The sequence below is a fragment of the Mixophyes fleayi genome, chromosome 9 (genome assembly GCF_038048845.1).
Source record: "Mixophyes fleayi isolate aMixFle1 chromosome 9, aMixFle1.hap1, whole genome shotgun sequence".
Taxonomy (NCBI): domain Eukaryota; kingdom Metazoa; phylum Chordata; class Amphibia; order Anura; family Limnodynastidae; genus Mixophyes; species Mixophyes fleayi.
This window is the reverse complement of record NC_134410.1, coordinates 124,505,856-124,519,295: the sequence shown is the minus strand read 5'-3', so window position 1 is coordinate 124,519,295 and position 13,440 is coordinate 124,505,856. Positions and strand designations below refer to the sequence as shown.

The window sequence follows — 13,440 nt, the reverse complement described above, 5'->3', positions numbered from 1 at the left end:
TACAAGCTATTTTCCCAGCTCAGAACACATAACTGTTGCATTGGAAATCTAGCTAGAACTTGTGAACACAACGTTGAAAGTACACTAAACAAATGCGCTATTATTTTGTACTGTAAATAACATTTCCTTGAGTGAAACATTAATGCAAAAATAAACAATAATTCTCTACTTTGTGCAGACAGGGAATTACTAAGCATGGACAAAACATTTCTTCATCTCTACTAATTGTATTGGAGGTTGCTTGACGTTGTTTATCAAATAACATTCTATATTTCGCATGCATGGTCAACAATCATCAACTCATCGACCACTCGTACGGCCGATACACTTGGTTCACTAAAAACAGGGGCTGTTTGTCTGGCAGGATGGAAGCTGATTACTAATGATGATGATGATGACAATGAACCAAACCACAGTGACCAACTTTATTATTCTTGGTTTCTCAGCCTTCACGGACGTTCGGCTTCCATACTTCTTCTTCTTCCTCTTCGTTTACTTGGTCACTCTGATGGGCAATGGGGCAGTTATATATATTGTGCAATCAGACTCTGCTCTCCACTCCCCCATGTACTTCTTCCTGTGTAACTTGTCCATCCTGGAGACGGTGTACTCATCCGTCACTCTCCCGAACATTCTTAAAAACCTCTTGTCGGAGGACAAGAAAATACCATTTCTTGGTTGTGCCGTCCAGATGTTCTTCTTCTTGTTCTTGGGAACCACTGAGTGTCTTCTTCTGGCTGTTATGGCATTTGACCGTTTCACGGCTATCTGCCGTCCACTTTTTTACAATGTGGCTATGAGCACGCAGAGGTGCCGTCAACTTTCTGCTTTTGCCTGGTCCTCTGGCGTTCTTCTTTCCTTAGGACAGACAAGCTTTATCTTTACCCTGCCCTTTTGTGGTCCCAACGTCATCGACCACTTCTTCTGTGACATCCCTCCGGTCCTCAAGCTGGCGTGCTCAGAAACGTACCTGAATGAGATCGCCATTTTCAGTGTTTGTGTGGCCATCCTTCTGACCCCGTTTCTGCTGATAGTTGGATCCTATACCCAGATTATCTCGACTCTGCTGAAAATGACGTCGGTGGAGAAGCGAGGGAAGGCGTATTCCACGTGTGTGTCTCACCTGACGTCGGTCACCCTCTTCTATGGCACGGCTTCCTTTATGTACCTTCGTCCTCGATCTCTGTACTCTCTACAGACTGACCGATTCCTGGCTCTCTTCTATAGCGTAGTGACTCCCATGTTAAATCCCCTTATATACAGTTTAAGGAACCAGGAGGTTAAGGATTCGATCCGCAAGATCCTGAAAGAGATGCCCGTGTTCAGCAAAATTAAATAAAAACTTATCTACGGAGTGAGAAAATGTTCAGGAAACTATTTCTGATATTTACAGTATTTTCAGGACGGACAATCCAGATGGGGAGGTTTGACCTGATCTGTCATAATAAATGTTCACCTTTCTTCAAATTTCTAATATAATGCCTATACTATTTACTAAAGCAGGTAGGAATATTTTAGGTTTCATAAAGTCACCTCAAGAGCCTTACTCATATTATTATGATTATTAGTTATTTTTAGCCTTTATTTATAAAGCATCAATATTTTATACAATTCTCATGAACGTTGGAGACCATTGTTACAATACCTGAATGTAACAATCCTGACCAGGTTTTGTTACTTTCCCTGTCTGCTCTGTTTTTCTGTGGATCACATGACTCACCCTCAGGGCGGGTCACTCTAACCTGCTCTATTTAAACTCAGCACTGACATCTGCTCACTGTCAGTGTAACTGGTTGCTAGCCTGATGCCTTTGACTCTTGTGTATCCTGACCCTGTGTCTTTCCTGTGTATGAGTTCCATTTCTCTACCAAGTGCTGGAGCACTTCTCCTAGGACTCCCCTGCTGCAAGTATCATCTTGTGCATATTACAAAGACTTTGTTTTCTCTCAATTGTGCCTCTACTGATTCACAAGCCTGCTGCAAGTCTGTTCATGTGCATATAACAAGACTGTTATTGTGTTTATCCTTGTCACGCTCCGCCATGGCTATTTGACACCTGTATATTATCATCTGTGCTGTGAATAGACTGCTATTGTGTTTACCACCTTGTCACGCTCCAACGTGGCTAATTGACATCTGCATATCCTCATCTGCATATATATATATATATGTTTTTATCACTTATTGAAGTATTGAAGAACTACATTGTGTCTTGCCTCCTTATTCTGAACCTAGTTAGACTCAGAATCAGGTCGTTTACAGGCCTGCTCTGACTATCAGACTTGTAACTACCAGCACCGTAACACTGAACTCCTGTTGGTTCTGTTACTATATCAACCAGCAAAGAATGCACCCAGACTTAACCGGGAGTGACCCCGGCATCAGATTAGAACCATTAGACTTATACTGTAGCCTATTCCTCACCCTGTACTCATAACATGGGTACAAATTCTCAGACTTAGGCAAATATCTTTAAAACACAATAAAATCACAATATGGCTGTGTCACTTTTTAATTAAAATAAATTCAATTACACTACACAATATGATAAAACAGAAAATTGGTTATGCTCGAATACCCCCAGGTATCCTTTTTAGGCATAAGATGTTAGATGAATATATTATTCATGCCTTCTGCCAGCAACGTAGCGATCCAACTAAAGTGTGACCCTGCTTTTGGCGGGCACAGAACAGTGCTGAGATCAGTGGATACTTAAGTCAGTGGCAGAAGTCCTCTTCAGCTTTGTGATTGGTAATGTTATTGATCGTTCCTGGGCAGTCCAGCAGAAGCAGGACTCCCCAGTCAGTCCCTTTTATCCTCGTCTTCTGATGGCTCCTGAGCACCTCATTTTATGCCCCCTCTGATTCCTGCAATGTTAGGTTTTGGTTGCCTGGGGGAGCCAGCCTCTCAGCTGCCCCAATTGCTGGCCTTTATATTGTTAGGACCAAGACTGCCTTTTGTCCTTCTGGACCCCCACTAAAGATACTCCCCCAAAAGTTTTGAGATAAAGGACACACACCATGGTCATCAATCTTGTCCAACGAAGGAGCATAATCACAGCATACAGGGATAAGGGGTCGTCTTTCCCAAGAGTCAACCCCTTAGTATATTTAGGGCTACTTGGGAAAGTTGGCCAAACAGCACTTCTGGAATGGAGTAATCAACCACTAAAGTCAAAAGTCTTTGTATCGTTAGAAATATCGGTTGGTGTCTGCTGAACTCGGAATGAACGGAACGTTCCTGGTGATACAAAGTCCTGGCTATAGCTCCGTCATAGAATACATATACATTGCAATATAAGTGTAGTATACGTTAGTGGCACAAGGCGACCCAGGGGAAGTGCCACTGGCATTCATCCCAAGGAGAGAGGATCCCAGGCGATCTTAATTTTTTTTTCAACAGTGTCTGGCATCGTCTCCTCATAAAGCAGTAAAGCTATGTATGCTTGCGTATATTTCTAAAAACTATATTGTAAAATTTACATATAATACATATACTTCAAAACCATGGCTTATTCCCTCACCAGGATCATGTCCAATTGTCAGACATAACTAATGCATTTCCACTTTTCTGCTTAGTTTTATGCGGTGTACTCATGTGTCAGTCTATTACCATTTTTTCAGACATCTGAGATTAGAGTGCAGCGACTTTGTGAGTTCTGCCCATCTGCTGCCTATGTGCTCTAAGAACACAATCACCTGTGAGCATTGCCTGCATGTATACCATTAAACACCCAACATCTCATTAAAGAAACTCTCATTAAAGGAATTCTGCTAATTATACCTGCTCTACGTTTTCATTTTCATCATTTTTGGGCAAATTGGCTGATTAATGCATTGCACTTGCCCTCATCCTTATAGGTCGAAACCTATGTTGACCTATAAGGAGATTGGCCAATGACCTCAATGATTGCCAGATATCATGGGCTGACCAGGAATTGTTGGGAGCACAGAAAGGCAGGTGTTATGTTCTTGCCCTTAGATTTACCCTCATTCAAGATGCCCGTGATTGCCTCATGAAGTTTCCATCTTGGATCTCTGTTATAACCTTGCCCTTACAATAGCCCTTATCCAAGATGGCCAGAACTGTCTCATGAAGATTCCATCTTGGATCTCATTTCCTGTTTGGGCCTAGGAAAGGCACTTCCTGTTATGAAGCTTTTGCTCAAGTACTGTGTTTGTATCTCAACCAGATGCTTCCACAGAACCTTGCTCCCTTGGGATTTGGACTATAATTACTTGATTTATTTACCAGGCCTTTATCTGTCTTGAGACTTTGGACTTTTCTTGTTGAACACTTGAGATTTATTTCTATATCAAAACAAATCCTGTTTACTACAGAACTACCTGGCTATTGGATTCCGTTTGTAATACTAGAAGTGTGACAGTAGGGCACTCACGTTACTCTGTCACTTCGCACGGTACTTGTAGAACTGGATATGTTCAACTTGACCAATAATATGTGTGGACAATTGTCTTCTACCTGGTCATGCAGTGATTGTGCCAAACATCCGGACTGCACCGTGCAGGCGCCAGCTTTACTAAGGTGGCACATGAAGCTGTCAGGGTCAATTACGATTTTGCAAATAAAATTATTACCCTGTAAATGTTGTTTTGTGCTGTCATGGAGTCAAGATGGCATTCTTTACTGAATACGGGCATGGTGCAATCGTGCCCCTTGTGTAGGCTCCACACACAAAAATAAAATGTTATGTTGCAGGATGAAATGTTGAAATGAGCTTCAAAAGGAGGAGATGGAACATTGAGGGATACAGTATGTTCCTTGTTTAGTTGTTGGATGCAGAGACGCTTTCCCCTGGCAAAATGCATGGATTGTTACACATGCTTTGAGATTCCTGTGTCTTCATATTGTGCACCAACCAGGGATGATTTTGTAAGGAAAGTGCATTTTTTATGAGCTGAAATATCAGAGAACATTTCTAGAGACACATGAAATAAGCAGATGAAAGGTAAAACTGGAATCCCCCATTCAAGGTCCAGTGCATGCCCCTACACCTAGTTATCACTACAGAACACCCCAATTATTTCCATTCTAAAAGATCTCCTCAATCTTCTCTAAAATATTTCTAGTGGTGTTATATTTTACGTCTTTGCCCTTAAATAGTCTCTTGTGTTCTTGGATGGCTTCAGGAGGATTATATAGCATTTAGGGCCAAATATAAAGCACAGAAGACCAAAAGTAGACACTAATATGGCAAAAATCTCAACAGCGACAACATATTTGCCCTTAGTGCTCAGATAGGCAGGAATGAAGGATGTCCAGACACTAAGGAAGGTCAGCATGCTGAAGGTAATGTACTTGGCCTCATTGAAGCTGTCCGGTAAGTTCCTAGCCAGATAGGCGACAACAAAACTTATTGTGGCCAAGAAGCCCAAGTAGCCTATTGTGCAGTAGAACATGACAATGGAACCCTCGTTACATTCCATGAGGATTACGCCAATTAAGAGATGGTAACCAGGCTCTAGAAACGGTGGGAATCTAATCAGCCATACTAGGATGATAAACACCTGAACACAGGTTGAAATAAGAACAACGAGAAGGGCTGTCTGGGAACCAACCCACACCCTCAAATTGCTGCCAGGTTTGGTGGCTTTAAAGGCAATGACAACTATGATGGTTTTGGCCAAGATGCAGGAGATGCAAAGAGAGAATGTGACCCCAAAGAGAGCTTGTCTGATGGTGCAGGTCAGTCTGGACGGGCAGCCGATGAACGCCAAGGAGCAGAGAAAGCAGAACGTTAAGAACAGTAGGAGGAGGTAGCTGAGGTTCCGGTTGTTTGCTTTCACCATGGCAGTGTCCCGGAACTTGAGAAATACACACAGCACCATCATGGTGGTGACAGAGAAGATAATGGAGAATGAGGCCATCACCAGCCCCAAGGGTTCCCCATAGGAGAGGAATTCGATGACTTTAGGAATGCACTTGGTTCTTTCATTGGTTGACCACTGGTCTTCTGGACACATGAAGCAAGCGGTAGAATCTACAAAATATGATTTTAAGATGACAAAATCATTAGCAATAAATCAGTATACATGAATATGTTTCTCAAATGGGCGTGAAAATTCCAGGTTCCATAACATTCTATCTTTCTACATGATGGGACTTCATATTCAATAGAAAAAAATGTCATCAAATGTCATCATGCATTTAATGTTCTATCAAAACCCGACAGCACATATAATTGTGTTCATAGAGTCCTGTGCAAACCTTAGTTACGCTCTCTTCCAAATTATTTTCTGACTCCATCATTCCTACAATAACATGACTAATTAGTGATAACCAGTGATATGCTGCAACATGATCATTTGAAATTATTGAGAAAAATGAGGACTACTGGCTTCAGCACAAGACTGGTTGCTTATATTACACTACTAGAGGCAAGCATTGTATATATGAAAGGCACAGAGATAATATCACTTATAGCACAAGATGAGGGTTTAAAACCCTCAGTATTGGCAAGCAAAGTGGGCATAACTCTAGTCTACTGGTGTTGTGTATGACAATAGTATCACTATGATGCTGTTATCAAAATGTTACCTATTTCTTACTGACTTCAGTAAATTTACTCATAGTTGGAAACCAATATTAAAAGTCATTAGTAAGCCAATAAACTGAATGTATAACCTATAAACTGAACATATCCTCAAAGTATCTGCTCCATGTTTTTAATGTGCATTGAAACAGTTTTGACCATTGAATTATTATTATTATTATTAATTTTTATTTATAAGGTGCCACAAGGTGTCCGCAGCGCCGTACAGAGACAAACAAATTACAATACAATGGGAGACAGCACGGTACAGTAAACAGTAAGCACAGCAACTCAGTATTGATAGGGACTATAACTCACTTGTTTGGTTGGAGATCATTCCATCGGGACACGGAAAACAGTCAAAGCAACAGACGGGCTGACCTCTCTGGGGCGCCTGCCAGTAGCCCGGAGGACAGTCGTTGCTGCAGACCGATAACGGAACCTGTGACATCAGTAAGAGCAATCATTTGTACTTTCCTGTGTTTCAAACATTTTTTAATGAGTTTAACTTATATAGTATTGATAAAAATTCAGTGGGCGTAACAGAACATAATACATAAAACAATGATAGGTAGTTTTCAAAAGATCAAAGTGTATTGTATGGACATGCTGATGGAAATTCACCTTTCCTGGTCCTCCGGCCCAGAAGATGGCGCTGTCATTGATGGAGAGTTTCGGACCCGTATTGCTGAAATTACTAACGGTCCCAACTTTCTCATATTGACCTCTGTTGTCCTCCAGGCGCCAATTCAGAATATCGAAGTACCCGTGGATGTCTCCATTAGCATCAAACGACACCTCTTCCCCAGCAGTATTTACAAACCGAACTCTTTTCAAGTAATACAGGAGCTGTTAAAGACACACGTTAACATTTGCGGTGCAACAACATGGGATACGTTGATGGAGTCTAAAAAAAACCCCAATTTAATTTACAAATCGGTTCATGGAGTTGAATTAGGATCCAATGAAAAACAATAAAAAGAACTGAAAATATATTTAACGCCATCTGACAAGTCTTTAACCTGACCCATGCATATTTCAAATATTCATCTAGTTCTGAATATACTCTAAAATAATCCTAAAACTAAAATTAGAGCGTAATGTTAAATAAGGTTCTTCAAACGACAAATCCAGTGGCTTACAAATGGAAGCGTACGATAAAAGAGTCCCAGTCTCCACGTCTCCCAGTGCAATTATTTTTCGTATACAGTAGGTAAGACTTGTTTTTTGTGGGTGATAAAGCCCAGTGAGAAAAAGGTTTGATAACGCTAGAAAAATATGTCTAGAATTATTTTAAATATGATATTTCAAATATAATAAACATTGAAACAGTGAAATATAATGGGATTACAGTGGATAACACAGGGAAGGCTACCTCTCCACCAGGGCCCATAATGACCTCAGCCCCCGCATCCACAATAGTTCCACTGCTGGTCTGCTCTTTTAATGCTGGCATTGGGAGATGAACTTGATTTTTTCTAATCAAAAATAAATGATTTTTCATAAGGATTAACCTGGATTCTGAAAAAATAAAAACAGGCCACCTTCGGTCCAAAAAAACTCTCAACTCTCTGTCTATTTTAAATTTTTTAATAATTTCACTTTTCTAGGCCTTACTCTAAATGGCATCTCTATCTCCAAGTTGGGTTTATTTTCCCGTAGGCTCCGTTATTGCTTTCCCAGTAGCGTACCCTTAAAGTTGTCTGTTTTTCTTACTTGTCCTCACTGGACAATATACATCTATAGTAAAAACATACCTGGAAGAATTTACCTGCCAAGGTTTAATATCTTGTTTATCAGCACAAGAATTTCCAGCGAAGGGTCCTTGGTTGGGTTTGCAGGACAGTAGATTGTGGAGAGCGTGAGCAATGGTATACAGGGCGTTGTGGGCCATGTACACAGCTTGTGACGTCGGATCATTGAACTCTGTGAGGTCATCCGTTACCAGCTTCTCCAACCCTGTACAGGCTGGACTGTCTCGACCTACGCCAGAGGATAAGCTGATATTAGCCGCATCCACAACCCACCTGCAGTTGAATAATAGCTCCCAAAACTGGCGGATAGAGAACATCCTGGAGTGTGTGGAGGGACGGAGAGACTGGAGGAAGTTGGAGAATTTTGGTAGTATTTTTCTACTCTTCGCGATCCCTATGGTGCCATTGAGAATGTTCCAAAACTGCTTTTGTTGGAATATTTGTGTGGTAAACCAAGTTTCTATGCCAATCCATACTTTTCCAGTGAGATTCTGTTGAAGGACCTCAAGGAATATCACGTCAACCTCTGCAGGAGAACAGTAGAGAATAATCACGTCGGCTGTTGATCTACGAACATTTTCTACCATCTTTGGGAATCTTTCTTTGCTTAGAACAAAGGTGACCGTTTCAAAAAATGCAATGCAAATCCCGTTCTTGGTAGCCTCTCCTTTGAGTGCTGTAGCAGATGCCTGAAAATAGTCTATAGAGGAAATAAATATCCCTATCCAGGTCCACCCGAATTTCTTGCACATTTCAATCAAAGATCGGGGCTGGCTCTCAATACTGACGCTAGTTCTTAAAAATGATGGAAACTCCAATTTGTTGCTGAGGGATGGAACTGTTGCTATGTAGCTGACCTAGAAATATATACAGAATATGATTCTTTACAATGAACTTATAATCACTGAGTACTGATGTCAACATGTATAATAATGGATAATGCACTACTATTGCAAATTATATTGATATTAGAATAAAAGTATTCAGCTTATAGTCTTGTGATTTTACATGGTCACAAACCTCGACAGTGACTTCTGGTATCTATATAATGTACAGTATGGAATACATTATCCCATATCTAATAATATAAAAAGTCTAAACATCAGAACTACTAGTATGTTTTTTGGAGTGCGGGAAGAAACCAGAGTACCCGGAGGAAACCCTCGCAAACAAGGGGAGAACATACAAACTCCAGACAGATAAGGCCATGGTCGGGAATTGAACTCATGACACCACTGCTGAGAGGCAGAAGTGCTAACCACTGAGCCACCGTGCTGACCTCATCTCATACCACGCTCCATCCCATCCTCTCCGCTCTACCAAGGACCAGCGACTCAACTCTCTACTGGTAATCACATCACACTTCTGCCTCCAAGACCTTCTATTTTGCTCCCTACCTATGGAATGCCTTCCAACAACCAATCACACTTCTCAGCAGAGTCCCATGTTTTATATGTTCCTTAAAACTCCACCTGCTGATAGAAGCGTATCAGTCTTCCACCTAACTCCACCTTCGTAGGTCCAGCCTCCCTATGCCAACATTCTCACTTCATGCCACCCCTATCTGGTCTTGACTCTCGTTGCCTATTTGACTGATTGTCTTCTTGTCTGTTCCCACTTTGTCCACCAGTGAGTCCTTGCATCTTACCTCCCATATGTTCTTTACAAAATTTGTTATATACTTTGCCTATCCTGCATGTTCTTTGCAACACTTTCTATATACATTGTTTATTATGTCTTACGTACAGTATTATATAATAATAATAATAATAATAATAATAATAATTATAATGATACTTACTTGAGGTAACCTCCACAGACCAAGTACTCTCGCTATTGCCAGAGACGAGCTGGATATATCTCCAATAACAGCCGGTGGAATAGGCTGGGGTTCACAGTTATAATTTGGGGCATAGTTTCCACCACCTGAAGTCATCTGGAAAGTTGCCTGTAGAGATAATGGCTCAGAGTAGCAAGAGTCATACATCTGGAACCCCAATGTGATGTTCGGTAGAAGATAGGGACTTTCGTTAACTTCTTTGACAGCAAAAAGTAAAGCGAGAATCGACTTGTACAGATCGATCCTGAAACTGGAGATACCGGGTATATATAAATACATATCCATCACAACACTAGGGGGTAAATGTATCAAGCTGTGAGTTTCCAGCGGGTTTGAAAAAGTAGAGATGTTGCCTATAGCAACCAATCAGATTCTAGCTGTCATTTTGTAGAATGTACAAATTGGGCAGCACGGTGGCTCAATGGTTAGCACTTCTGCCTTACAGCACTGTGGTCATGAGTTCAATTCCCGACCATGGCCTTATCTGTGAGGACTTTGTATATTCATGCAGCGTTCTCCTTGCATTGCAATATGATTTGTCCTTAGCTGGACTGTCAGGCCCAACATCACAGCCCCTGCTGAACTTTGAGATACCACTTTTGTCCTGTACTGATCTCTCCTAAACCTGGACATTTAAGTTATATCCCAATACTACACTCTCGGGAACCTGGAGAGTTATATTCTGATCTGATTTCTGATGAGAAAGGGGAGTCACATTGTACCCTGTGCTGACCTCTCCTAAATATGGAGATTCAGGATGTATCTTGTAATGACCTCCCCTGAACCTGGAGATACATGTTACATCACTCCAGAGCCAAGAGATACAATTACAGCCTGTAGAGATCTTTTCTGAACCTGGAGATTTAACGTGTAATGTGATCTCTCCGAAGCCAGAAGAGAGAAGTGACAGGACATGGGGATCTCTCATGAGCTTGGTGATACCAGTTACATCTTGGATGTTTCCTGACCAAGGCGATTTACATTATATCCTGTACTGATCCCTCCTGATTGTAGAGAATAAATAATGTGCAGTATTAATCTCTCCTGATCCTGGATATACAATATCGTATGTTCTCCCCGTGTTTGCGTGGGTTTCCTCCGGGTGCTCCGGTTTCCTCCCACACTACAAAAAACATACTGGTAGGTTAATTGGCTGCTACCAATTTGACCCCTAGTCTGTGTGTTTGTGTGTATATTAGGGGGATTTAGACTGTAAGCTCCAACGGGGCAGGGACTGATGTGAGTGAGTTCTCTGTACAGCGCTACGGAATTAGTGGCGCTATATAAATAAATAGATGATGATGATCTTATGCTGAACATTGAAATACAAGTTACAGTCTGTCCTAATTTCTTCTGAACCTGAAGATACAAGATACATCATGTACTGATCTCTTGAACAGGGTGATATCTGGATATATATTGTTACCTATAATAGGTTAGTAAATGTGGACACACACTGGGAGATCTCAACATATGACTTATTAGGACAACCGCTGGGTCTATCAACAAATTGACCCCACACATGGAGGTCTAAATTAAATATATTTAATAATTTCACTCATTGCAACCAAATTACAAAGTAACCTATTGGCTTCTTGTTTCCTGATGAGATCATAATCCTCACAGACACCAATGGGGGTCATGGACAAGCCAGATTTCGTGAATGATCGTGAACGATCTAATATGATTGGCTTAGATAGATTTCAATTGTTCAAAATGATCATACTTAGCAACGTCTGGACAATATCCACCATTAGTTCGACATGATTGGGATCCAAAGGAATGAAAACCAACCATATTTACTAGTTAAATAGAAAATCTACATTAACCAAAAGAAGATTGCACGAGTCCCATATTTTATAAAGTACAACCCATTATAGTAACAGTCTGGTCACCCTCACAGTGTGAGGACATAGAGAATCATTAAACAAACCTTCTAAAATGGAAAGTGGAGGCGTCGCCCGTGGCAGCCAATGAAATTCTAGCAATTCATTTCTAAAATGTACACGATAAATGATAGCTTGAGTCTGATTGGTGGTTAAGGGCAACAGCTCCCGTTTCCTATCCCATAGTTTCGACTTATTGGTGATTATCAGAACATTAGTACTCACGTGTCACATGGACGTGGATCTGGGTGTTTGGAGAATAGAATCACCGGCTTAGTTGAACTCGCACTTATAGGATTGACCATTCCTAACATGATGCTTCCCTTCTCGGTGTAATCTGGCAGAGGGGGGATGGAGAGGAGACACCTGGGCCCCGGGGCCACAGCACAGCAGAGGGAAAGAGCCATGATACACAGCTGGAAGTAGAACCACATTTCGGACCTGCCAAGGAAGGAGTGACACAATCCATAGACATCCTGGAAATATCTGGTACAATGCGCGGTCCCTTTTAATACATGTAACCCACGTCATGTCGACCACAGAGGGAGGAGACTCGGTTGTGTGTCGGCTAACCTGTGACACTCCAGGTGTTGTGAAACTACAAGTCCCAGCATTCCCTTCCAGCAATAAGCTGCTATATATTGGCAAAGCATGCTGGGACTTGTAGTTTCACAACATCTGGAGTGTCACAGGTTAGCCAACACTGTAATAGGTTGTCGCTGTATCACAAAAAAAAATCAGTATGCCTGTTATTAAAATGCAACCTCATATGTTATCACAGAGCGGGATTTACCACGGTGCGTTTGGCCAAACGTCCTCGTTTCCTTAGGTGCAGGGACCGGCGACAGCGGCTAATGCTGGGAGACCAGTATTGCCACCGGTTTTGTGGCGTTATTCATTGTTCCCTGTGGGCGTGCTGGGGCGAGGCGCTGACTAGTGGCCGTACTGATCTATCACCATCAGCAACGCACCAAGTACATAACATATTTCTATATAGTCTTTGATATATAGCACATAGGTACCAGATGCAACACGGTGGCTCAGTGGTTAGCACTTCTGCCTCACAGCACTGGGGTCACGAGCTTGATTCCCGACCATGGCCTTATCTGTGTGGAGTTTGTATGTTCTTCCCGTGTTTGCGTGGGTTTCCTCCGGGTGCTCCGGTTTCCTCCCACACTCCATAAACATACTGGTAGGTTAATTGGCTACTATGAAATTGACCCTAGTCTGTGTCTCTGTCTGTGTGTGTGTGTGTGCTAAGGAATTTAGACTGTAAGCTCCAATGGGGCAGGGACTGATGTGAATGAGTTCTTTGTACAGCGCTGCGGAATTAGTGGCGCTATATAAATAAATGGTGATGATGATGATGCTTCAAAGCACACTGTTCCTATCTGGTCATATTCAAAC

At 41.7% G+C, this 13,440-nt stretch overlaps 2 protein-coding genes across 2 annotated transcripts; one reads left to right on the top strand and one right to left on the bottom strand.

The window, feature by feature from the left end:
- Positions 1–385: 385 nt before the first annotated feature.
- Positions 386–1,339, top strand: LOC142101897 (olfactory receptor 10C1-like). Its single transcript, XM_075186327.1, has one exon. It carries the CDS (start codon positions 386–388, stop codon positions 1,337–1,339), a length of 954 nt encoding a protein of 317 aa, XP_075042428.1.
- A 3,763-nt stretch (positions 1,340–5,102) lies between these two features.
- LOC142101896 (extracellular calcium-sensing receptor-like) lies at positions 5,103–10,294 on the bottom strand. Its single transcript, XM_075186325.1, has 5 exons — positions 10,109–10,294; positions 8,325–9,164; positions 7,178–7,402; positions 6,872–6,995; positions 5,103–6,001 (listed from the first exon to the last, which is right to left on the bottom strand). Exons 1-5 carry the CDS (start codon positions 10,292–10,294, stop codon positions 5,103–5,105), a joined length of 2,274 nt encoding a protein of 757 aa, XP_075042426.1.
- Between the last annotated feature and the right edge of the window lie 3,146 nt (positions 10,295–13,440).